This window comes from Tursiops truncatus, chromosome 2 (genome assembly GCF_011762595.2).
Source record: "Tursiops truncatus isolate mTurTru1 chromosome 2, mTurTru1.mat.Y, whole genome shotgun sequence".
Taxonomy (NCBI): domain Eukaryota; kingdom Metazoa; phylum Chordata; class Mammalia; order Artiodactyla; family Delphinidae; genus Tursiops; species Tursiops truncatus.
In genome coordinates this window covers 25,844,036-25,868,355 of record NC_047035.1, presented here as the reverse complement: position 1 = coordinate 25,868,355, position 24,320 = coordinate 25,844,036, and the positions used below count along the sequence as shown (strand labels likewise).

The following is a 24,320-nucleotide window of genomic DNA, read 5'->3' as shown; positions in this document are numbered from 1 at the left end:
TTCCTTGCCTTCCCAGCATCTAGCAAAGACCCAGAGGCTGGAAGAGTGCCAGGGAAAGGCAGCATCCAGCCAGGTCCTGGATGGCACTGGGTAGCCGGCTGGGGCGGGGTGGACAGGGGACAGCAGCTAGAAGTCCCAGGCCATTGGCTGCTGTCTCCCAGAGAAAGGCCTTGCAACTTGAGGGCTGGGCAGCGAGCTGCTGAGTTCTTTTTTCCCTCCATTGTTCACAATTCCACGGAGGGGATGAGGACACACACCCCTCCTTTCCCAACCTCACTAGCAGCTGGCAGAGCTGACTTGGCTGCCTCTCACACGCGGTGATTTTAAACCTTTTGCCAGACTCCAGGTCCTGGGGAGCTGCACACCAGCAGCAAGCATCCCCTCCCGACTCCTGACATGGGGCTGAGAGGAAAAGCTCTAGCAGATAGCAGTGATGACATGAGACTTGGTGGAGCGTGGGTGAACCAGGCAGAGGGGAAAAGCAGGCACCCCAAGGGGGAAGAAACAAAAGAGAAGCTCTGAACGGTTAGCAGCCACCAGGCTGGCTCACGGGGAACCTAGCAACGCCTCAGTGGCCATTTTCCCTCCTTGTCATGATCCACCAGCCAACGCTGTTCTCTGTATGTTACAGACCAGGGGTGGATGCTAGGGCCTTACCGGCCCAAAGCTGTAGTGGGCCATGGGTGGAGACAGGGTGCTGTGGTCTTATGTTCACGAGGAGTCAACACACACACACACAGAAATGATGGGAGTGCCTGCTACTTGTCCCGCTGCTTGGAGCTCTCACTTCCAACATTGAACATGGGGACCAGCAGGCCCAGGAGCCACCTCTTTCCGAAGACCTCCTGTAAGTTCTTGCGCCAAGGCCGGGCCCTCACTGCCACCCCCTTCCGCACCTGGTGGCGGGTCTGCCCCCGGAGGATCAACAGCAGCTGATGGCAGCAGAAGCCAGCGCAGGCCAGGCCGACGGCAAACCAGAGGTAGAGCATGAGGATGACGAACATTTCAGGACCAAGGACAGCTCCTGCAGGGGTGCGGGAAAACAACAGAATCGCTTTACACCCAGGCCACGCCCCGAACTGCCGTCCAAGCAGGCGCTTTCCGCTAGGGAGGGAGACTAATGAGATTGAAGCTACATCTCAGCTCGGCAGCGAGGGAGAGGAACAAGTTGTCCTAACTTCTTCTTACTGCTGATGGCTCCTGAGGCGAGAGAGGAGAACTGGGGACGTGGGAGACGCTTCTATGGGCAGTGCCTAGATGCTAGCATTTCCTCAGGGTCAGCGATACCATCTCTCTCTCTCTCTCTGCCTTCTCTTTTGGGGCTAGAAACAGGGAGAAGGGTTGTTTTTCAGGAGGAGAGAGGAGTGAGCTGAGGACCCTGGAGAGGGAGCTGGTGCCTGGGCAGCTGTCTAGACTGCAGTGCCTTCTCCTCGGAGCTGTGAGCACTGGCTGGGAGGACTCGGGAAAGTGACAGCATGATGGAGAACAGGGCCTAGTCATCAAGAAGAATAAATCACGAGTTTCAAGGCAGTGCAGAGGATAATTCAGTCATCAATGTTAAAAAGAGGACAGTATGGCCACTGGAACTTTCAGCCACAGCCGTCCTCTCAGAGCTTGCTAAGGCTGGAAAAGGCCCCCAAGGTCATCAGTCTAGGTCCCTGCCTTGAGCTGGACCTTCCCTAAACCCCTCTAAACCAGCACTCTCCATGACTGGTTTAAACATCACTGAGTAAGAGATTCTCCACTCCTCCTCCGAGTTGGGGTGGCCGGTCCATGCTAAGTTTGAATCTCCCAGCTCTGTGGTCTTGCACAAGTTTCTTAACTTCTCTGAGTTGCAGTTTGCTCATAATGTAAAATGGGTATAACAACAATGACTCCATAGGGTTGCACGATTCAGAGAAATTGTGTGCGCAGTGGCCAGCATTCTGGTTCACACTCAGCGCAGCACTCCCTGCTGGGCATCCTTCACAGATAAGGAGACTACCTCCAAAAGGGGCTCAAGCTTAATTCTTAAGACCATCACGCTTTCTCCTTCTCCTTTCCAGGGCTTGGAGATCTGGCTGGGCTACAACTTTAGCAGCCTTGACTTGCCCAGCAGCCAGGGCAGTGGGCCCAGGAGAGAACTCAAAAGCCCTCCTCAGCCCCTCTCTCCAGCAGGGCAAGCTCACCATCACTTCCTCCAGTGAGATGCCAGAGACCCTACCTTATAACCTACTCAACCTCTGCAAATCTCAACCCTATTCCTCCCTTCTCCAGCTTCCCGTGGTGCCCACGGACCTCTTCTCAGCTCCCCACGTTTCCATTCCCAGACCCCTGAGGGCTGGGCTTTTAAAACTTTTCCAGGGACTTCCCTGGTGGCGCAGTGGTTAAGACTTCATGCTCCCTATGCAGGGTGCCCAGGTTCGATCCCTGGTCAGGGAACGAGATCCCACATGCATGCCACAACTAAGAGTTCGCATGCCACAATTAAGCAGCCTGTGAGCCTCAACTAAGGAGCCCGCCTGTCGCAACTAAGACCCAGTGCAACCAAATAAATAAATTAAAAAAAACACTTTTCCAATCTGAGCAATGGTGGACTCAGTGGCCAGGAGGATGTGGATATGACTCAGGTTTGCTCATTAGCATCCCCCTCTTGCCCTCAGCCCTAGGAGCTTTGATAGCAGGTTTCTCTTTGCAGACTTGGGGACAAATAAAGTCCTGCTGTCCGGGGGACGGAAAGCTCAGTCCAGCTGGCTTGCACGGGGGGCAGGGGGCAGCAACGGTACAGGGCTCACCTTGCGCTGTGCCACGCCTCTGACCTACTTCTTCCTTGTCAGCACAGGTTAGCTCATGCAGCCATGTGCAGGATGAAGGATCCTGGAACCATGGTGCCCTCTGGGGTGCAGGAATGCTACAGGCAAAGATGGCGTTCAAGCTGGGCTGTGCAAACATCAGAGCTGTCGAGCGCAAGCCTGCCTTGCACCTCAGCCTCAGGGACAAGCCTGGGCTGATGGAAGCTGTTTTCCACAGTCTCTTTTTTCTGGCGCTAAATCAAGGCATGAAGAAAAGACCTTGTGGCCTTTCCCCGGCCCCTTGCAGCAGCTACAAAAGGCTAATCTGGGGACATGCTTTCTCTCAAAGTGTTTGAAGCTGCCTAGCCTGGCTGCCTCAGCTTCTCTGAACTATTTAATAATAGTTCTGCTTCTTTTAGAAAATCACAGAATATTCCTAATGGGCCTGAAGGGTCACACCATCCAATCACTCCACCCTGGCTTTCCACCAAGCACCTATAGCACCTCTGACAGATCATCACCCAGCATCTTTAATATACATCCTGGGATAAGAAGCTCTCTCCCTCCCAAAGTGGCTCATTCATCAAGAAGCAACTTCAGAGAGGCAGTATTGTGGGAAGAATGTGGGCTCTGGAGGCTAGCAGCTCTGAGTCCAAACTAGCTGTGTGCTTTCAAAGCAACTTAACCTTGTTAAGCCTTTGGTTGCTGAGTCTTTAAAAATGATATAATAATACCTACCTCACAAACTTGTCCTGAGGATTGGATGCAATGAGACCTGCACAGTGGTTAGCACATAATATTTGCTCAACAAATATTAACCCCTTTTCCCTTCTACTGGACTTTCTGGCACTCACCACACTGGCGTACTTTTCCAAATGCCACGATACAGGTCAGATGGTGTCATCTCCATTTCCCAGATGAGAAGAATGAGGCTCAGAGAAGTGACACAACCTGTACTGGTCCCACGAAGCCAAAAGAAAGAACAGCCTCTAAAATCTAACTGGCCAGTCTCCTTCCTCTCTGGCATCAACGGAGGGCATGTGGGTACAGCCACCAGAAGACCCCCACCCCACTTCTGGCTCACGGGGCCCACACACGGCCATCCCATGCTCTGGTGGCAGATCTGCCTTAGGAGCAGTACCACAGTTGGGGACAGCTCAATCTAGCAAACGACTTGTCCCTTTTTACACCCTCCTGTCCACCTGGCCTCTGGAGCAGATGAGAGGGCAGTGCCCTCAACCATTTGGGTTGAGAAGAGAGGGAGAAGGGACAGGAGGGGAGAAGCTGAACAGGTGAGGTGTGTGTCAGGGCAGGCGAGAGAAGGGCTGTCAAGGGGAAAGATGAAAGGCCAGCGAAGGAGGAGGATGAGATGGGAGAGTTGGAGATTAGAAATCACGGCCTCGGGACTTCCCTGGTGCTCCAGTGGTTAGGAATCTGCCTTCCAGTGCAGGGGATGTGGGTTTGATCCCTGGTCGGGGAACTAAGATCCCACATGCCATGGGGCAACTAAGCCCGTGCACTCTAGGGCCCGCGGGACAACTAGAGAGCCCCCGCACCACCACTACGGAGCCCGCGCGCCCTGGAGCCCGAGCACCACAACTAGAGAGAAGCTCGCGCGCCGCAGCGAAGAGCCCACGAACCGCAACAAAAGATCCCGCACGCGACAATGAAGATCCTGCGTGCCGCGGCTAAGACCCAATGCAGCCAAATAAGAAAAAGAGAAAGAAAAAGAAATCTTGTCCTCCTTTTCCTAGTGGGTCTGGTGAGGAGGTAAAAGATAGTGGGACTCACTTTTCTGCTAGAATAGGGATCTGGGCCCCAGGATAGGCACTGACTGGCTCTGCTCCCCCATCAGATCAAAGCAAGAGGTTCCTCTTCTTTACTTTCCTGTCTCCCACCCAAACCTAGCACATATGGACAGGCCCCAAGCCCAGCTTAAATCAAACCATTTCAAGATCCTCTCTTTGGAAGCATCCATTTTTATGTGATGAAACTACTTGGAAAAGAAAGTGTAATCAGCCTCTCTGGCTCTCCTCATCTCTCCACCTGCCTGTGCTCACACTCTACCGCCTAGCCCGCCCACTTTCCCTCCCTCGTCCTGGCTATTTCAGTCCCAGCAGCCTCCTATGCTGGCGCCAGGATCCAGAAGGTCGGAGAGCTCTGAGTTCTGGGTCCAGCTCAACCACCAGCCCTCAAGGCAACCCTCATAGCTGGGTCCTTCTTCCAGGGCCTCTGTGTTCCCACTGCCAAATGGCACAAAGTTTTACACCTGCAGAGGACTGGGCTGAGGCCCCAACAAAGACCCAAACGATCGCTTCCCCCAGAGTGGGGCCGAATTTTATGAATGTCCAGCCCAGGCATATCAAGACAATTTGGGGCTCTCAGTGGAAGAAGCTGCACTCTGTCTTTTTTTGTCCCTGAAAGGTCAGTGGGGTATGAAACACGCTGTATTCCCTCCGCTGCTGCGCGTTGTCTAAAGACCTGGGAGGCAGGCCAGAGGCTGCTGCTCGGAAGTACTGGGACTGGCCCGGCACCCTGGTCAACCTTACTGTGGTTGACCAGTAAGACCTTTGGAGGGCAAAGTCCTCGGAGGAATGTGAGCAGGATTGGGGTCCAGGCAGAGGAAGGACAGAGCATGGGGGTACCTTGCAGGCTGCACGGAGGGACGGCCAGCAATCAGCCCCTCCTGGCACAGGGCAGGTGTATTGCCTGGTTTGCCACAATTCTATGAGCAAATGGGCAGCGGCGAGCACCGAGGAGAAGATGAATGAGGATGGATGTGGGGAGGGAGGTTGCCAGCTGACATACAGCATGCCCAGTTAGTCTGCTTTTGTTTTTTTTTTTTTTTGCGGTACGCGGGCCTCTCACTGTTGTGGCCTCTCCCGTTGCGGAGCACAGGCTCCGGAAGCGCAGGCTCAGCGGCCATGGCTCACGGGCCCAGCCGCTCCGCGGCATGTGGGATCTTCCCGGACCGGGGCACGAACCCGTGTCCCCTGCATCGGTAGGCGGACCCTCAACCACTGCGCCACCAGGGAAGCCCTGCTCAGTTAGTCTGAATTTCAAACAGATAACTAAAAAACTTTAGTGTAAGTATGTCCGCTGCAATATTCAGGAAATACTTATATTAAATAGTTATGCATTGTTTATCTGAAATTACAATTTAATTGGGCATCCTGTATTTGCTAAATCTGCCAAACTTGGGGTTGAGGTAGAAGGTCTTTGCATAGGGCCCAACCTGCCTGCCAAGGCCCACTCACCGGAGAAGAACTGGCTGATGGAGGTGGGAAGGAGCGTGAGGAAGGCCAGGGGGTGGGCGAAGGAGATGGAAAGGACTGCGGAGATGTAGGCCACGCCGGCCACCATGGAGTAGAGGCAGGCCAGGGAGGTGTAGAGGCAGAACAGGATGAAGTTGCGCATGTTCCTGCTCCCGATGCAGTTGCCGGTGAAGAAACAGTGATGGTCGTGCCTCAGGGTGACTCTGGCGCACACTCGGCAGAAGTGGGCGCTGGGCGGAGGGCACAGGGCCCTCCTGGCTGCGGTCCCCTGGCAGGCGTCCAGGTCGTCTGGGGAGTTCTGGATGACCAGGACGTAATTACCCAGGGCGTTGGTTGAGAGGAACAGGAAGAATGCCCCGTGGAGCAGCGCAGGTGAGAAGAGCCGGGCGGCCGAGGGGTCCTCACGCATACTAGGCAGGAAGAGGAAGAGCTGCAGCACGAAGGTCACCAGAGAGATGCACAGGAAGTAGGCGGGGGCCACCACGTTGAGCAGCCTGAGGGCCAGCATCCTCGATTACATTCCTAAGGGGCCCAGGGGGAGAGGAAGACTCACTGCAGCGTCCGGAGGGCTCCCTAGGGCTCTCCCCGGCGCTGTCTGTCCGTCCTGCTCCACGCAAATCCATGTCCCTCGGACCACCCCTCCTCTCTTCCCTAACACGTGACCAAGCAGGCGTGAGACCCCGAGATCGTGACAGCGTCTGGGAGCCAAGCCCTACCTTCTGGTGCCCACCTCCTCCGTTTTTGAGGCACCTCGGCGCCTTGACGGCCCGGGGGTCAGGTACAAGGAGGGCGAGGTGGAGACTTGTTCTCAGTCCGTAGGAGGTGGCTGGGGGTGGAGGAGCGGCGGGCGGCGGGGGGGGGCTGCCTAGGGCTCTGCTTTTTTTTTTTCTTTTTCTTTTTTTTTGCGGTACGCGTGCCTCTCACTGCCGCGGCCTCGGGCCCAGCCGCTCCGCGGTATGTGGGATCCTCCCGCACCGGGGCACGAACCGGCGTCCCCTGCATTGGCAGGCGGACTCTCAACCACTGCGCCACCAGGGAAGCCCCTAGGGCTCTGCTTTTTTATGGCAGTGGAGACGTGCCCAGGTTTGGGATTCCTCCTTCAGACCCCCTACGAGGAGAAAGCAGAAGATCTGGGGTGGGGGCAGATAGAAATGACCTACTGGAAGTACTGTTTCACCTCCCCTTTCTCCTTGCCACCCCCCCATATTGGGCAATACTCAGGGACCTTACGCATAACGCAAAGAGCTTTGGGGGTATGTGTGCTTGCCTGTGTGTGTGTGTGTGCGTGTGTGTGTGCGGGGGGTGCTCCTTGTGTGTGATTTTGTATGTGTAATCTGTGTGTGCCTCGGTATCTGTGTTTGTGTGTATCTATGTGTACACACACGCAGCCGCTGCCACCTGGCTTTTTAGAAAAAATCAATGACAACAATCGATACATTTCCACAAGCACTTAGGCGATGGGTGGGATGGGGGGCGCAGCAGGAATACCTGTGTCAGCCGTTTCCGGTCAGCCCATCTCTCCGAAGCTGGCTGCCCTAGCTATTTCTTGGCAAAGAGCGTTTTCATTTGAGGCGACGAAATTAAAATCGCCCCCCCCCTCCGCGCTTTCCTCCCGCCCTCCTGGAGCGAGAAACCCAAACAACCCCGATGGCGCTGAAACCCCTTCGATGCCAACAAGCTCTCCCTGGGCGCAGGCGTGGATGCTTGGCCAGGTTTCCAGGGGATCGACCCCCGCCGCTGAGCGCAGCCCTACCACAAATTTATTCCACCCCGCCCCACAGCCCCGGTTCCTGCCCGGCTTCGGAAGCCACTGAAAAATAGGATTCCGGGCGCCCGCGAGAACTTTTCCAGGGGCTAAGGAGCAGGCGAGCCCGAGGCGCGAGAAAAGTTCTGGGAAGGCTGCTGCACCCAGGACGGGCGAATGCCAGTAGGCCTCCGTCCAGGCTGTCCCGTCCCCACTGGGTGACTGATCACCTTGGAGTCCCCTTTGCAGGTGCCAGTGCCCCAGGAGACTCGCGCCAGCCGTGGGGACCGCGGGTCTCTCTCCGCCGCAGGGGCTCAGCGCAGGGCACGCCAGGGGGTGGTCACTGGGGGCTCCCGGGGGCTGCGGCGGCGCTGACCACCCTAGAGAGCCCGCGGCCCGGGATCCGGCGAAGCGAGTGTCTTCCCCACGCTGGTCGCCAGGGGGGCCGCGGGAGCAGCCTCCAGATGCGCGGCGGCGCCTGGAAGGCGAAGGACGGGCTGGGGGAGTGAGGGGCGCACGGCGGGCGGCCGCACCGCAGCCCCGGCCCTGTGCGGGAGAAGGGACATCGGAGACCGCCGGGGCGGCCCGGTGGCCGTTTAGCACTGGCGCCGGCCGCGCCCGCGGCGGCGGGCGGCACAGCCGGAGCCCTAGCGAGGCAGGCAGCGCGGGCGGCCGCCGGCCACCGCCTCCCGGACGCCCGGGAAGCCGCCCCCCGCGCGGCCGCCGCCGCCGCCGCCGCACCGCCGCAGAGCAGTGGGGAAATGAACTCACCAAGCTCTGGTCGCGGACAAGAGGAGCCCTGCACGCCGGCTCTCGCCCTCCCCGAGGCTGCAAAGTTGTGGGCTCGGCCCCGCTGGCTCGTAGCCTCCTCACGCTTCGCTTCGGGGACTGGGCAGGTAGCGGGGGTGTGGGGAGGAGGGAGCGGGCAGCTGCCGTCCTCCCACTGGGGCGCCGGCGAGTGGGGGCCAGGAGACGGCGGGGATGGCAGCTGGGCACCCCCGCCCCCAGCCCGCCACCCCTCCCTCCCCTCCTGGGGGCGGTGCTCTGGCCACCCCTCTCAGCCTCGGGGACTTGCCCCCCTTCCTCCCCTCACTCCTCTGGAGCGGGCTGGGGCTCCCCGCCTGACTTCAGCCACTGGTTCCAGCTGGGAGCTCTGGATTCCACCCTGATGTGATGCTCTAACCATCATCTGCTCCTTCCCTCCCCACTGTGGCTAACAGCCCTCCTCCGCTGCTCTCCATTCTCGGACCCAGGAAAACCTGGGGGTTTAGGAGTTCAGCTTGCCAGGGGCAACACCCGTAAAGATCAAAGTCATTGTGCACAGAAGTGCTGAGAGCCCCGACTCTGGAGCCTGTCTGCCCGGGTCTGAATATCCATCATTCACTACTGTGTGATCTTCAGATTCCAGTTTCCCCATCTGTAAAACAGAGATGTGAGGGTTATATGACAACAATTTATGTAAAGCCCTTAAACAGGGCCTACCTATGGTGAGCACTTTGAGCATTATTTTATAACCATTGCCTCTATCTATTGGGTCCTTACTAGGAACCAGGCACTGTGCTAAGAAGCCTTTAGCATAAGGCAGCTTTGTTGATCCTCTCGGCAGAAGCTCCATGATCCCCTTGTATGGCTGAGATTGGTGCACAGAGAAGCTAAGTCACATGCCCAAGGACACAGAGCGGGTAAGTGACAGAGCCTGGATTTGAACTAATGCACCTGCTCTCAGCCTCTACACAGCGCAGCATCACCCTGAGACCCAGGGGGAGCTCTGATTTGGGAGAAGGGAGGACAACTGAGTGGTTCATCCAGACACAGAGCTTCTGCCTGGAGTCCCGCCCTCATCTCCCTGTTCCTATTTCCTTTCTTTTTCTGATCCCACTAGTCTGAGGTGGGTACCAAGAGGGTGGGGACAGTTGGCCAGTGTGTGTCAAGTGGAGGTTGGAGGGAGCAGAGACAGCTTTGAACCACTGCAGGAATATTGACACCGCCACTACCTCGGTTTCTCGGGCTGTCGGAGCTCACCCACCTGCCCTGTTCCACTCCTCTGGGTAAAGGCAAACGTCATAAATAAATGATTATTTATTGCTTCCTCAACGGGTTGATTAAAATAAGAACAATCCCTTAAAACGAGGACAATATGCTTATCAGCTCAGCCTGTATTTTTGAAACATCACATACTGTTTTCTCTGGATTTCGACAGTGTGCATCAAAATAAAAGAGGGGGGCTTCCCCGTTGGCGCAGTGGTTGAGAGTCCACCTGCCGATGCAGGGAATGCGGGTTCATGCCCGGGAAGATCCCACATGCCGCGGAGCAGCTGGGCCCTTGAGCCATGGCCACTGAGCCTGCGCGTCTGGAGCCTGTGCTCCGCAAAGGGAGAGGCCACAACAGTGAGAGAGGCCCGCGTACCAGAAAAAAAAAAACCAAAAAACAAAAAAAGAGGGGACCAGGAAACATTTTCATGTTCTGAAAGGATTTTACATACAAACAAAAGAACAGCTTGCCAGGTGTTGGCTCTGAGAATCTGGCAGCCCTGTGAGATCCAGTGGCCACAGGGCAGATAGAGGAAAGCACAGGTGGCTTTTTTTTCCTTTAGAGCTTCTTGGTGTCAAAATCATAGCTGTCTGGAGGAGACAGGGAGGGAATGGAGCATTTGGCTCTATTGATTGAAGATCTCCATTCCCTAAATACCTTGAGAGTTGGGGGGTATTTCTAATTTTATTTTGCATATGGGTGTGTGGTGGGAAGGTGTGCGTCTGAATTTCTGTGTGTGTGTGAGGGTAGGGAAGGAGAGAGAGAGAAAGGAGACGCTTTAAAAGGGACGTGGGAAGATGTTGGTGGGGGAAGGGAGTATTCAGCCAGGAAAGAGGCAGAGATCTGGCCTTGGAAACACAAACGGACAAAAACAATGATTTACTTAGAAATATGGTTTATCAACAGAAAAGGCCATTAAAGCTTCAGATCTAGAGCTAGTAGCTCCTCGGCACCCCGCTAAGTGAACGGAGTAAGAGGAAGCACAGCCAAATGTTATTTTGTTTTTGTTTTTCTAAAGTTGGTGATTATCTCTGACAAAATCAATATAGAAGGCAGTTCGAAAACTTCCCTTCAATTCTGGCCCCACCAGAATTAAGCAGACTAAGAATGGACACTTTATTGCCACTAACCAGCTGTGGCACCTGGAGCAAGTCATCAAACCTCTCTGATCTCAGTATTCTCATCCGCAAAACGGGATGAAGATGTTACCTTGTGGTGTTGCTGATGATCAAATGGGATAACATAAGTGCCTCAGTTCCAGCAGGAGACTGGACAGTGTTAGCTCCTTCCTCCTCCTCTCTCTCTTCTGGGCTCTTATCTTTATCGGCAAGAACGCCTTATCTTTCTAACTAAAATGAGAGCTCTCGGTCTATGTTGGAAATATTTGGGGGTCTCCTCCATATCGCCTAACATGATGATGGGACACTGAGTAAAAGTGTATCGATGATGAATTGATACTGGTCTTTATCTGAGAGGAAAAGCTACATTCCAAGGTCTTTGAGATGTCTGCTGAGGACACATTTCCCTTTGATCTTGCATCCCACCACCACCCACCCCAACTCCAGTCTCATCCTCCACAAACAGTGCCAGAAAATGATTTATAAGCCACACTCTCCATCGCCCTTATCATATGTTCTCATAGTCAAGCTATGACTGTACCTGCAGGCGATCCCAAGGGCTCAGGAACACAGACAGGCATCTGATTGCTTGTGAGTGCTTTCCCAGAAATATGTACCACAAATCTTGCTATTTCCTGAGGTTATCTGAATAAAATGAATTCCCTTCCCAGTGGCGATCATTCCACTTTGCTTCAAAATATTGTGTACAAAGAGAAGAACTCTGTGCAGTAAGCAGCTTCTCCCTTGGGTGGGGAACCCTACACATGTCTGTCTGGCCCTACAACTCCCCAAGCGTCTGGGACAGAGAACATTCCAAGAAGCAAGGGCCACACCTAAGGAGGCAGTGGGGGTGGGTTTCCTTCATTCTCATGCTCTTATTTCAGATTGATCAGGGTGAAGATAGACTGGGGTCTCAAGGTTACCTTTTTTTTTTTTCCCAATGTTCAGTTTCCTTTAATGACTCCCATTCTCCCTGAAGGGCAGGTGCAGGCAGCTAGGCGATGGCAGGAGATGTTCACTTAAAGATATTGCCCTGATTGAAGGTTTTGCCTGGTGCCCTGAAATTAAGATTTTAATAGACATCCTCAGACAGGATGCTCTTTACTGTCAACACCAAGTCATAGCCAGAGGCAACCACAAAATGCTCCCCAAGTCTCAGAAAGTTTAGTGAGATGCCATCCCTGCCTGCCTGGATTCAAAAAACATACAAGTGTAATCGTCGTCTTAGCCAGCCGAATACATGAAAATTGGATTATCACAGAATTTCTATTTGGAGGTGATAATTTACTTGGCCAACTGCATCTTCACTTTAACAGTAACATTACTTTGATGTAATATACTGCTTTGCAGTTTACAAAGTACATCTACAAAATTAAAATTTTATTCCACAAGCCTCTCCACAGCCCTGTAAGCTAGCTGGGGAAAAATTATTAAACCCATTTTTCTTATGAGGAAACTGAGGTTCAGAGATTTCCTGCACATTAATTTGCAAGCCTTGCCTATGTTCGATTTAAAGTGTGGCTTAACGTGTAAAAATCTCATTGATAGTTAACTTTTCTGGAAGATGAATGAAGGATGCAGGTACAAAACATACTCCCTCAGAAGAAGAGATCTGCATAATATCTCTTTACATAAGATATTTGGGTAAAATTGCATAAACAAAGTACGCCTGCAGCACATTAATCAAATGTTCTCTAACGCTCTGCTGTTTGTGGCGCTGGAGAGTGTGAATGTGATTGGGGCCAGTGATGTTCATCATGCAAGACCACATGCCAAGGTAGAAACAGCAGGTGTGAATGTCACCCTCTGAGTGACAGGTACCCTCAGCGGTCTCCCTAGTGATTGATGCATCAGGGTGGCAACCTTGCCTTGGCTTTGACAGAGCCTCCTTTGAAGTGTTCAGGCTATGGAAAAACGAATGCGATCTTTTACCAATTAGCCATGGTTTTCAGGGACTGCTCAGGCAGTCGTGGTAGGAATGCCTATGCCTGTGGACCGGTACACAGCTTAGCGGACAGAGGTAGTGGCAGCAAGATTAATTGGCCCTTTCGTCTCAAAGCATGCAGGAGGCAGAGGGAGAGAGGAAGAGGGAGGGAAAAGAAGAAGGAGGTAGAAGGCAGAGGTGAGAAGAAGGAAAAGGAGGGAGGAAAGGAAAGCGGTGCTGAGAGAGTGGACATTCACCTGTCTGACACAACCTCAGTTTATGTCTTCAGGATGGAGAAGCTCGGGAGGCACAGGAGGAGGTCAGCGGTCTCCGTGGAGACCCCTGCAATGCCAGGTGTCCAAGATGGGAGGGTATGAGGCAGAAGGTTGACATCTCGATTAGAGGAGGAGGGAGGGGAGACCAGGAGAGTGAGGTCACTGCAGTGCGCTTGGCTGTCATAGGGCTCTTGGCTATGCCCTTATGGCCGCAGAGCAGCAGGCTGCCCAGACCTCACACCACAGAACCCCCGCTGCTCCAGCAGAGATGGCCCAGGGCCTGGTGTGATGTGATGGAAAAAGCACGAGCTTTTGGTGTGAGCTTTTCGTGTCTGCTGGCTCGAGCCTGAAACCTTGTTTTCCCATTCACTTGCTGTGTGACCTTGAGGAAGTTCCTTCCTTTGAGCCTCAAATACCTTGCCCATTAAATGGGGCTTTTAACTAACCTGCAGCTTTGGTTGTGAATTTTAAATGACAAGGATAGCACCTGCCTTTTCGACTGAAATAATCCCCCAGCTACTAACTACCAAATAATCCTGCTTGCTGCATAGCATCTACTGCTTCTATGATGATCCTGTTTGTTTGTATGTTTATTTTCTAGTTTGTTTCCCGTTCCATCTGATAAACTATAAACTTCCAAGGACAGGGACTTACCTGTCAGCTTTGTTTCTGTAGCTTGGACCCAGCACAGAGCCTGGCACACAGTGGGTGCTCAATAAATGTTAGAATGAGTAAGAAACAGTCTTGGGGACGAAGGAGGGAACAATTTGGGTGTGGAAATCTATACCTTGATTGTGGTGGTAGTTATATGACTATATGTTTGTCAAAACTTATAGATCTGTACCCTTCAAGAAGGTGGACGTTACTGTATCTCAATGTCTGACCTTTAAAAATAGGCTAGAAGGAGCAACAGATAAACAGAATCCCACCGTATAAAGATTCATATTTACTGATACTTATTGTGCCTGGCCGGTGGGGGCCAGGAGCCTTCACACTGGTTATTTCATTTAATCCTTACAGCACCCATGCCTAATGAAAGTCTGATTCTACCTATTTTGTAGAGGGGGAAAATGGGGGCTCAGAGTGGTTTTGAGATGTGCCAAGATTGCAAAGCTTGCCGGCAGCAGGTATAAAATTCACTTTACTTGATTCCAGTGCCCAAGCCTCACCCAGTGTTGTTCCTTCTGTGTTTCTCACACTTAAACCCTCACACTGACATAGAAATAAAGAGCCTGCTTTTCTTATGGAGCAGGAACGTACCATGCTGAGGCTGGTCTCTTATGCTTTAGCCTGAGTTAGCCAGCCAGAATCCTTTCTCAGTGAAACAAGGTGTAGAGAGAATGGGCTTTTTGCTGGAGACAGGGAATGGGGTGGAATGGGGACTAGAGATAGCATAAAGAGGTCTGCAGTAGGGGATGGAAGTGTCAGCTGGGACCAGGAGCCAAAGGAGAGGGTCCGGAAGAGCAGTCAGAGGACAGCCTCCGGCGCCAGATGATCTAGGCTCAGACTTCAGTTCCATCAGTCACCTGTGTGACCTTGAGCAAGTTAATCAACCTCTCTGTGTCTCAGGTTCCTGATTTGCGAAACAAGGTTAATAATAGTTCCCACCTCATAGAATTTTTATATGGATTAAACAAGGTAACACTTGTAAAGCACTTAGAATAGTGGCTGGGGCAGAAATATTAAGTAAGAGGTAGCTATGGTAATTAATTAAGGTTAGGTTCTGTGACGTATGACAGAAACCCCAAGAGAACACTGGTTTAAACTAAGATGGAAGTTTACTTCACTGTCACATCAGTGAAGTTTAAAGGAGCCAGTCCAGGGCTGCTACGGAGGCTCAATGTTTATCTGCCCAGACTCTTTCTACTTTGTTGCTCCATCATCCCAAGCATGTTGCCTGATGGTCCAGAATGGTTGCTCCTGCCCCAGCCATCATATCTATATTCCAACCAGCAAGAAGGGGACAAGGAGAAAGGACATGCCCCTCTCTTTAAGGATGTTTCCTGGAAGTTGCACACAACACAGCCACTTACTTCTCATCACCCAGAACTTAGTCACATGGCCACACCTAGCTATGGATAGCTAGGTAATCAGCTAAAATTTGTGAGTTGTATTGATAAAAAGGAAAAGTAAAATTAATTTGGGGGAGTGCTTTCTTCTACTATGGAAAAGCTTAGGCATATTCAAGTTATTTATCCCCCAGATCTCAGGACAGACACAAGATTTTCCTGGCACTTCCGGCCTCACTGAGATCCCAGTTCCTCACTGGTCAAATGGAGCTACTACCCCCTGCCCTTCCCCCCACCCCCACTGCCCTTTGCCTTGCTCTTGGCATCTCTCCTCACAGAAACAGGCCCAGGAGAGGCAGCTGCAGCCTGCCAAAGCCTTGACCTCAAATGAACATGGACAGTAAGGACTACAGGCAGCTGTGGTCAGTGTCCCAGACCATCTGGCCAGCTCAGCAAGCTTGAAATCTGGCCCTGGATGAAACAGAAAAGAAGAGACAGAAAAGGTGAATTTTGAATTTTTTTTTTTTTTTTTTTTTTTGCGGTACGCGGACCTCTCACTGTCGTGGCCTCTCCCATTGCGGAGCACAGGCTCCGGAAGCGCAGGCTCAGCGGCCATGGCTCACGGGCCCAGCTGCTCCGCGGCATGTGGGATCTTCCCGGACTGGGGCACGAACCCATGTCCCCTGCATCGGCAGGTGGACTCTCAACCACTGCGCCACCAGGGAAGCCCAAATATTTTCTATTTTTAAAAATCATATGAGTAACATGTTTTATAAGAAAACACAAAAATTTTTATTAAAACGAAGCAGAAATCCTTTAATACTAAACCCAGAGATAATCATCATTAACATTTCATATGTGTCCTTCAATCCTCTATCTATTCAGACTTTTCCTCCTTAATTACAAATTTGGGCTCACACTTCATCCTCTTTTATAACTAGTGTTTAAAATTCAGCAATAATAAAAAAGTCCTTCCGTGTTGATAAATACATTTCCCACATCATTTTCAATGGACCATTTGTATGTCTCTCTTACAGAAGGGACACAGTTTAGCAGGGAGGCAATTTGCCTTTGACCTTGGTATCTGGTCAGAATATGCTCTTCAGCTTCGTCTTCAGCCTTGGTCTTTGAAAGGCTGAAGAGCTAAGTTCAGACTTCAGCATCATTTCTGGGTTCCCTGGACTTGTGTATGATCCATGAGCTATGACTGTGTTACATAACCTTCGCATCCAAGAAGCAAAATCATCTCCGTTATACACACATGGCATGTCATTTGGCTCTACCGCTAATAATCACTTTCTAATGTAGATCACCTTCTAGAAGTAACTTGTAATGAGTATCTTCTTTTGTGCTCTATTTGTTGAAATTCTACCAGTTAAAGAATAAATATATATTTATTATTGCAAAAGTAAAATGCTGTATCACTCATGATAATTATAAACACTGTCCCTTTTTTTGGGTACAGAAATCATTATTAAGCCTTTCAAATGTTTAAATATAGAAGGAAACATGGATAGCTAATACAAATATTGAGAAAGCATGTCAGCCAAATACTTTTAGAAGATGCTTTTGGAGGCGACAACAATAAAACATTAAAATATTATGAAGCAGAATAATAGAGATTAGATTGTATCGTAGTTCTAATCTTTGTAGAATTGTTTGTGACACTAGCATTTGCAACACTAAACAAAATAATCTTTTTTAATTTTTTTAAATTTATTTATTTATTTTTGGCTGCACTGGGTCTTCGTTGCTGTGCGCGGGCTCTCTCTAGTTGCAGTGAGCGGGGGCTACTCTTCGGTGCGGTGCGTAGGCTTCTCATTGCGGTGGCTTCTCTTGCTGCGGAGCACGGGCTCTAGGCACGTGGGCTCCAGTAGTTGTGGTGTGTGGGCTCAGTAGTTGTGGCTCGCGGGCTCTAGAGCGCAGGCTCAGTAGTTGTGGCGCATGGGCTTAGTTGCTCCGTAGCCGGACCAGGGATCGAACCCGTGTCCCCGGCACTGGCAGGTGGGTTCTTAACCACTGCACCACCAGGGAAGTCCCAATCTTTTAAAATGTAGTCAACTTTTAGTCACCTTATTCTATCTAGGTCATGAAGCTTTAATAGAAAGCCCTATTTGTCATTATTTACACCTTGTAAAGATAAAATAAAAACAGAATGTCAACCAACATCCCAATTTCATGAGGAGGCAAACCTCTAAAATAATGTGTAATACTATCCATGGCAAATCATATTTGACCCAACATAGGAAGAAATATAAAGAATTTAAAGAAAAGTAGAAATTATTAGAACAAGTGAGGATCACACTTCTCCACCATCCTCAGTTGAAAGTAAGCATCAATTTATTAACACAAACGTGCGTAGTATCCAATACAGGAGCAAAGCTCACTACTGCCAGCCCTGGGGAAGTGAGTATTGCTCTCACTCTAAAATGTTAAATGGTTAAGCGTTGACAATGACATTCATTAATAATGAAATAATCATCACAAGCAATCTCTGATAAAATTTTAGATGTACTCTTTATCAAAGATGTTTGTTCCATAAAGGTCATATTAGACATCGACCTGGACTTCAGCTGAATAGTACTGATCTTGGCCATTTGGCATTCAACCAAAGTGTGTGTTGAGTGCATCTCTGACTTCAGATTATTCCCAATTTCTCACTATTATTAGTAACATTGCAGTGAATGTCCCAGCACAAACAACTCTGTGGGGCTCTATGATTATTTCCTTGGCTGAATTCCTAGAAGTGGAGTGGCTGAGTGGAAAGGATCCCTATTGCCAGCTACCCACCGCAGAAAGTTTGTACCAGCTTCTCTCCCATAAGAGGAGTGGAGCAGGGCGAGATTGGCTCCTGGCGCCTCGACAGCTATGGCACCTGTATTCTCAACCTCCCATGGTGGTTAGCAGTTGGATGGTTGAGAGTAGCATCCTTCAGGTAGCTCCAAACCCTCCTGGATCCCGCCACTGTGACCATAGCTATACTTCCTTTTGGGTTTATCTTGTTTCTGGCATTGTGATAGACCCTTTAGGGACTTCTTGCATTTTAATCCTCACAGTGCTGGTCTTAGTAAAGATTCCTTGCCTCATTTTATACATGAGGAAACTGAAGCTCAAAGGTTGGGTGGCCCTGCTCCCAGCCCTAATGGAAGCCTCCAGAGGCTGGCCAAGCAGCAGAGTGAAAGTTATTTCCTGCAAGTAAATGAAACTGTAAACTCCAAACCCCATTACGCCAACTATTCAGTCCCTGGAAGCTAACAGGCTCCCTGAGGCCTCCTACCTGCATCCATTCCAGCCAGGGCTTGAAGGTAGAAGAAAGGTGAAGGGCAGCGCCGACCGAACCCAACTGTGCTCTGGGCTGGTCTCTGTGCTGGGCACTTTATGAGCTTTGCATGTCCATCGCTTCTTGGTTGTTTCTGAAGGAGGCTGGGCCAGAGCCTCTGTTATCCCTGAGCAAGCTGCCCCTCTGCCTGGTGTGCATGTGTGTGCGTGTGTGTGTGTGTGTGTGTGTGTGTGTGTGTGGTAACTCAGACTCTAACAGCACCAGGAGAAGGTCAAGACTGTTGGCCACTGAGTCCCCCACATAGCTAGTTGACAGTTGACTAGTTGGGAGAAGTGTAAGTAATGACCACATGCCTGGGACTTTATATACACTATCTCATTCAGGTCTCAAACTGCCAGGTGAGATATTCACATCTTACTGGAGAGGAGCCAGAGGCTTAGGAAAATGTTCAAGAACTCACAGCTAGTAAGTGGCGAAGGACACAAATAGTCCAGGATAGACGCTTACACTTTCTCTGATCCAGATGGGAAAATGCACCCTAGTACATTTCTATAAATATTACCCTTGTAAGAGCCTGAAGCCTTGAGGGAGAAACAAGCAGGCTTCAGAAGCCCCGTAAGAGCAGGAAGGCTGCTGTTCTGAGGCCTTGCAGAGGAAGAACGCATTGTCCCTGAGCTGAGGGGGACACACGAGGGGAGTCCGCCTGGGGAGGGTGCTGAGCCCTGACTTTCCAGGCAGGAGCAGAATTGCCTGGGCTGAATGAGTGGTAGTGGTGAGACGTTGTCCTCTCATATGAGGACCTACCCCCTTCCTTTCTTTTTCTAGGTCTGGGCCTCAGAAAGGGAGACCTGAAAGCTTAAAGGAGATGAGGATGGGAGTGGTCTCCTCTCCTCCCTGGTGTCCTTCAGCAGAGACACATACAAGACCCATGGGTGCCACTGCCAGAGCTTGGAGTCACAGATCTGAATCCAACCTGTCTTAGTTACTCTCCAGCTGTGTGACCTTGAGCAAGTTACTTAACCTCTCTGAGTCTCAATTTAAGCCATAGAATGTGGGCGCACGAATAGTTCTTTACCAGTGGTTGTGAGGATTGAGGGAGCTGAAGCCCCAGCCCCATTGCCACCTCAGCCAGAAGCCAGCCCTCTGACTCACTGTCTCCAGTGCCCACCTGTGCAGGGAGCCTGCCCTGGGAAGTGACCTGGGACCCCTGGAGTTCCAAGGACCCACCTGAGGCCCTCCAGGATCCGACCCCAAAGCCTTGTAGGCTGCATGCTTACTCAGAGCCTTCCGGCCTTTGCATGTGCTATGGCCCCCAACTGAAACACACTTCCTGCCCCTCTGCCTGCCTTATTGAACTAGCCTTCAGGCTTGACATAGCTGCCCTTGTCTCCAGGAAACCTTCCCTAGCCCCCAAGTCTGCACCATATCACACTGAGTTTTAATGTCCTGTTCTCCATTGAACTGTGAGCTCCTGAAGTGTAGAGAATAGGTTCTGCCCATGTTGTAACCACAGAGCGTAGCATGGAACTTGGCCCAGAGCAGATGCTCAGGACATGTGCACAAAGTAGAAGGAAGGATGAATAGAGTCTACAGGGGCCTGAGTAGCAAAATTATCAGAGACAGACTACAACAGAACCTCTGTTTGAGCCAGGGAATCCCAGGCAAGAAAGAGGAGGGCAGGGCTTTAGTTACCATGGTTTCAGGGAACCTGTCTTTTCAATCTGTCAGGCGAGGCGAGATGTATCTAGGGCCACCCAGTACAGTTGTTCAGGTTCTGCACTTTAAAATTCCAGGGGGCATCATTTTCACGCTTGAGTCATCCTAGATTTGCATGGTTATTATGACAATTTTCCAGTAGATGGCGGTAAAGCATCTTGAGTTAGGGGCATTTTTTTCCTGTTTGTGCAAATGCACTGGTTCTGGTCTCTCGTGCTGGGAGCACCTGTCTACCAGCCCTCCAATCTGCTGAGAGGTTACCTAACGTCCCCAGCCTTGTCCCACCTCCTCTTCACTTCAGGGCTTTACAAACCACACCCAGGGCCATTAAAGCCAGAAATCCCCAATTGCATCCTTTGTTCCGAAGAAGGTAATGTTTGTGATCAGAAGCCCCAGGTTCAAGTTCCAGCTGCTGCATTTCCTAGTGAGTGGTCTTGGGCAAGTGACTCTGCAGTTCTACGACCTAGCTTTCTCTTCCAGAAAGAATGCAGTAATAATCCCTGCCCTTGAGGTTGTGAGGAACAAATGCTACCCTGAACATGGTCGAGCCATTGCTAGCTGTATTCCTAGGAATATCCTGCCTTAATAACGTGCAGGACTTTCCAGCTGACCCCAGGAGGATTGCGCTGTTTGAGCAGGGGTGTGCTACCTACCACACCACTCCTATTTTCTCACCGCCCCACCCCCCAGAGTCATCGTCTCTTCTCCTATGTTATCTCTTTCCTGGTCTCCACCACTATTTCATCCCCAGGGGTGCTTTTGTCCCCTTCAATCTCTGCTCCAGACTCCTTAGTACAGTACAGAATAGTCAGTCTGCCAGTAAACAAATACTCAGCCAGCATCTTCTGTGCGCCGGGTGCTGCGCTGGTCTCTACCTTTTAGTTTCTCATAGTCCCACGGGGGCATAAAGTTAACTCAGTCACCATCTTGGTTCTGAGTCTTCAGACCTCATTCTCATTTTTAAAACACTTTGGAGTGTTGTTACATAAGGTGTTTTAAAGGGAAGGGATTATCTTTTTATAGGAAATAATGAGAGGCTAGAATATTTTTCAAATGTACTCTTTCTTTTAGGTTTACTATTGCTCCTCTATTGAAGTTCATTAAATGAAGAACTGTCTTGTTTAAATGTGGCAGAGGAGAATTCAGCTCAAAATTGTGAATACTGGAAATGGAAATGATTCTTTTTGGAAGCTGTGTCTCTATTCCTCTTCTGCTGGCTGTCAGGTGGATTTTAGAACTGTATTTCCACATGTTCTGTTTCCATGATAGCTGGATGCTTCCATGAAGGGAGGATTACACACTGTTTTTCTGTTCCAACATATATAAGTGTCCACTCACCATCCAGTTCTGGAGGTCAGAAGTCTGGCCTGGGTCTCACTGGGCTAAAAATCAAGGTGTCTGTTTGCTGGGACCCTGAGGAGAAAGAGGCCTTGCCCAGTCCCTCCCTTTCTGGCTCCTTGGCCACTTAATGACTGGACACTGTCTTTGGCCCCCATCATTAAATATCCTCCAAGGTCCAAACCAAGAGAGGCTCAGCTGGGGTCTTCCCTGCCCGTCTCATACTGGCGAAAGCCTAGGTGAGGGAAGCAGAGAACAAACTCACTATGGGTTTCACTTAGAATTTAGTTTGGCTGTGAAGGGACAAGAAACTCAAAGTAGGATTGGCTTAAATGAGATAGACTTGTATTGCCCTCTCATGTAAATTAAGTCTAGAGGCAGGCCATCCATAGCTCATATAGACACTCTACAGTGTCAGGAAGGACCCAATCCCTTTCCGGTACCCTGTTCTGTCATCCCTCAGGTGAGGGCGTGAGGACCTGTCAGAGCCGGGTGTGAAGGAGTGCCTCGGCCCAGGTGTTCGGCCTCTTGCACCTCACTTGCGGACACTGTAGATGACAACGATCAGAGCGCCAACCTCGCTAGGTAAGGATGAGAGGAAACCATGCATGCTGGGCGCCCAGCACAGTGCCCAGCACAGGAACCAGAAATGTTAGCCCCTGAGGGGACAGTGCAGGAATGGGGTGAGTGAGGCGCCCTGCTGATGGGCAGGGGCTGCCCAGCTCCCATCCTCCAGGCCATCAAGTGACATCACAGGGGCCTCGGCCTGGGAAGCTCCCCGCCCTGGTGATCAGGTCAGAGATCCAAGCCTCTGGCCGGCGGGTATGAGAGCCCCGGGGAGGAGAAGCCCAGCAGGGAGCCGGTGGGTGGGGACCCAGCAGCTGCACTGGAGCCTGGGTTATCCTGCTGAGTCATTCCCCCTGGGGCTGTGAAAGAGGGGGCAGGCCTGTGTGAGGGAGAGGGAGAGAGAGGAGAGAGAAAGAGAGAGAGAGCTCTCGCACATACTACACACACACACACACACACATACACACACACACACACACACACACACACACACACACACACCTCCCAGCTTAAGGAAAAGGAGCCCCTCCCAGCAGAGAGAGGCTTTGTTCCCCACAAGATTTAAAAGCCACGGAAACAAAAGAAAGGCAGCTCCCACTGCCCCCGTCCCTCAGCTGCCATTTCTGCCCCCTCTCTCTATCCTCACCCCATTTCCACCAGCCCTGCGATCCATCCAACCCCGACCCGGCCCCCAGGGTGGTGATAGACAGTTCCAGGGACAAGCTGCTCACCTTATTTGCCTACCTCTATCCCCTCCTCATCGTGCACCCATCCCCCTGGCCCCATCCCCTGTGAATCGTGCCCACGCGGCCCCTCTCAGGCGATAGACGCTTTCCTGACTCTGAGGTGGTGTTCTGATGTACCAGACTTTTCCTGGCACTGGGGAAGACAGATGAGGGAGGCTGGGTCCCTGTGCCCAGAGGGGCTGTATATACCCTGTGGGGTGGGGAGGCTGAGGATGGAATTCATCCCCCTCTACCCCAGAGCCGGCTGAGTGCTGGGCCCCCATGAGGCCCGGCTGCCTGTGAATCATGGGGTCTGGATGGGCCGGAGACTCAGAGGCAGGCTGGGTGGAGACAGAATGCTTCCTTCATTGAAAATCGCTTTTTGTCTGCGTACAAAATCCCCAAGCCTGACTATTATCTAATACCCAACTCTGTACCCGTCCAGACGTATTCCTATTCATATGGACCTGGTTTATGGAAAAGTCTGAATCTGACAGGATCAAACAGGACACATTTTTGCCTTGTCTCTCGTCACAGCCTTCAACCACGCTCTGTCAAATCTCTTCTTCTGGCCTTGAACAATATTCCTGGCAGATTTCTAGTTTTCTGATCAAATCTCCTAGTTGTTTTTTCAATTATTAAAAATTCAGGTTAGTTTAGTCCAATTTAAAAGTTAAACATCATATGCAAATACAGGCCAATCCTACCCCTTCCTCCCCCAATGCCAAGCAAAGCTAGGAGTGGGGAGGGGGCTTCTCTTCCCTCTCTCCCCCATCAGAATGCTTTTACCCCCTGGGTTTGAGGTTGGGGTGTGATGGGGGTTGGGGGATAAGAGCTGGAAGGGGGAGGCCACAGGTCTTGTTCTCTCGGCCAACACTGCCTGATGACCAGTGCCTCCTCGGGGTGAAATCTTCCAAGTGGGGTGAGGAGTCGCATTCTCTGGGGAGAAGGGTTATCTGGCTAGACTTTTTTCAACACACCCTGTCAATACTCACCCCTGGATGCCCGTCATTGGAATTCCTCCTCAGTTACCTCCTTAGGAGGTACTGACCCACAGGAAACGCCTGCATTCTTGCCTAGCCAAATGGGGGCATGCAGACCACCTTCACTGCCCCAGCTCTGCCCTGCTGTCTCTGTCCCTCCTCCTTTCCATCCCCCCTCACCATGGGTGGGACAGGTTGGCCAGTCAGCAGGCACTCAACTAAGAAAGGGGGTGCCCAGCTCTCCTCTCACAGGCACTCCTCCCTCTGGGAATAATCTCTAGCAGCCCTTTCTCCACAGCCAGAAAGTGGAGGGAAAACCAGAGCACCCCTGCCCTAGCCTGGGAACACTTGATCTGTGCAGTCATGCAGTGCTGCACGCCCAGAAGTGCCCCTCACTTGGTCTGATGCTCTGCTGTCTTGAAATTTTTCATGATATTTGAACAAGGAGCCATTCATTTTCACTTTTCACTGACCCTGGAAAATTATGTAGCTGGTCTCCCCTGGGACTGACTGCTCTGACCATCCTCATCAGCTTGTAGAGTAGCAGGGCTGGTTCGGGAAGT

At 51.3% G+C, this 24,320-nt stretch overlaps 1 protein-coding gene across 1 annotated transcript; it reads right to left on the bottom strand.

Annotated features, from left to right (window-relative positions):
• Positions 1-481: 481 nt before the first annotated feature.
• ZDHHC22 (zDHHC palmitoyltransferase 22) lies at positions 482-6,554 on the bottom strand. Its single transcript, XM_033850802.2, has 2 exons — positions 6,029-6,554; positions 482-1,024 (listed from the first exon to the last, which is right to left on the bottom strand). The coding sequence occupies exons 1-2, from the start codon at positions 6,552-6,554 to the stop codon at positions 759-761; spliced, it is 792 nt and encodes a 263-aa protein (XP_033706693.1). The 3' UTR covers positions 482-758.
• Positions 6,555-24,320: the final 17,766 nt, after the last annotated feature.

Coding starts and splice junctions, on each gene's coding strand:
- ZDHHC22 (XM_033850802.2), bottom strand. CDS start 6,554: ATGCTGGCCCTCAGGCTGCTCAACGTGGTGGCCCCCGCCTACTTCCTG. Junction 1,025..6,028: donor CATCAGCCAGTTCTTCTCCG/GTGAGTGGGCCT, acceptor GCACCCCTGCAG/GAGCTGTCCTTGGTCCTGAA.